This window comes from Myotis davidii, unplaced genomic scaffold (genome assembly GCF_000327345.1).
Source record: "Myotis davidii unplaced genomic scaffold, ASM32734v1 scaffold1330, whole genome shotgun sequence".
NCBI classification, from domain to species: Eukaryota; Metazoa; Chordata; class Mammalia; order Chiroptera; family Vespertilionidae; genus Myotis; species Myotis davidii.
The window spans coordinates 3,152,478-3,153,967 of record NW_006283826.1 but is presented as its reverse complement, the minus strand read 5'-3'; the positions used below and the strand labels follow the sequence as shown (position 1 = coordinate 3,153,967).

General features: G+C 55.0%; 1 protein-coding gene across 1 annotated transcript in view; it reads right to left on the bottom strand.

The window, feature by feature from the left end:
- The window catches only part of HSPB8 (heat shock protein family B (small) member 8), a gene marked incomplete at its 5' end in the record, with an annotated part of 23,258 nt that extends 21,773 nt beyond the window's left edge, over window positions 1–1,485 (bottom strand). The window contains one exon of the mRNA XM_006754150.2: window positions 1,359–1,485. Within this exon, the coding sequence (XP_006754213.1) occupies window positions 1,359–1,485 (127 nt within the window). The remainder of the gene's footprint in view (window positions 1–1,358) is intronic.
- Between the last annotated feature and the right edge of the window lie 5 nt (window positions 1,486–1,490).

Here is a 1,490-nt window from a genome sequence, read left to right as displayed (position 1 = left end):
CAATTCATTAATTCCTTAAAGAGGTTAAGTGGACTTGGATTCCCTTGAGTTTTTGTTGGAGATCACACTCCACAAAATCTTAACCAGCTATATATTACAACTTCTACTGCCATTGCCTGTGTTCCATATATACCCTATGGTGACTTCCTGGAGAGAAAAGAAAATATCAATTACACTTATAGCATTTCAGTACTTGGTGTAATAGGTAAAGATTAGGTAGTTGGTTGGTTGGATGGGTGAATGGACAGGTGGATGGTTGGAAGGATGGGAGGGTTGGATACATGGAAAAATGGATAGAAAGTTGGTTAGATAAATGAGTCAATGGTGGATTATGGTTGGTTGGATAAGTTGATGAAACAATGGTTCAATAAGTAAGGATTTATGTGGGAACAAAAGAGGGCTATCGTGTCAAGCCCCCCCGTGTTTGTGATGCTTTTATTGATTTTTCTGGCGGCAGAGCCTGCTGGGAACCTGCTCCTTTTAGTGGAGCTTTAATTGCTGGGAAGCGACAGAAAGCTGCTCCCCTCTCCTGGAGTGTGGGCAGGCCCAGACTCTTCCTGCTGCTGACTCACAGCGTGACCTTGGACGCATCCCGCCTAGGTCCCAGCTCAGCCGAGGGGGCCTGGAGGCCTCTGCTCTCAGGGCTGGGGGGAGGCGTTCTGGGGAGAAGGAACAGACGAGGTTTTGCCCAGCCCTTCATCCCTAGTAGGTGCCTAGATGGCCGATTCGCTCTGGCCTCCCGTTCCCAGGCAGCCTGGATCGTAACCCCTGGTGGCCTTGGGGTGGGGGGGTCCCTGAGCCCCCCTGGGCCTCCGCTTCCTCTCCTGTAAGAAGGGGAGCCCACGGGACCCCTACCCTCTGGTCACATTAACTGAGAGGCTGCAGGTGAAGCGCTCAGGTGGGTCTGGCAGCGAGGAAGCTGGTCAAGGTTACCCATTCGTCTCCTTAAAATGGCCATTCAGCCTCCGTTCTTATCTGGGAACAGGGAGTGTTGCCCTTGAAGCCACCTGGTTGCTGACACTCCACATGAAACACGCCTTCGATCTGGGGTCCTTCGCTTCCTTCTGTGTCTGTGTCACTCCTTCCTCTGTAATTCTCCGCCACCTTATCCGGCCGGTTCCCACTCCCTGCCGGCTGTGATGGACAGGCCGGCGCCCCCAAGGCCCCCGGTCAGGCTGAGCTTTCCTGGCGGCTGGGAGGGGACCTCTCCCTAAGGGTAACTTTTGGGGCCATATTCCTGAGCCCTGAGGTCGCCTGCGTCAGTCCTCACAGCTGCCCCCTGGGAGGAGTCCTCTGGGCTGTTCCAACCTGCAGCCCCCACTCCACCCCCTCCCCTCCCCCTCCTGATCCCCACTCACCAGACACCTCCACGTATCTGTCCTTGGTCTTCACCATCAGCTCCTCTGGCTTGAAGCTGTGCACGTTGACACACACTTTCCAGGGCTCTCCAGGGAAGGGCGGGGGGCTCCTGCCATCCGCAGGTACCCCAA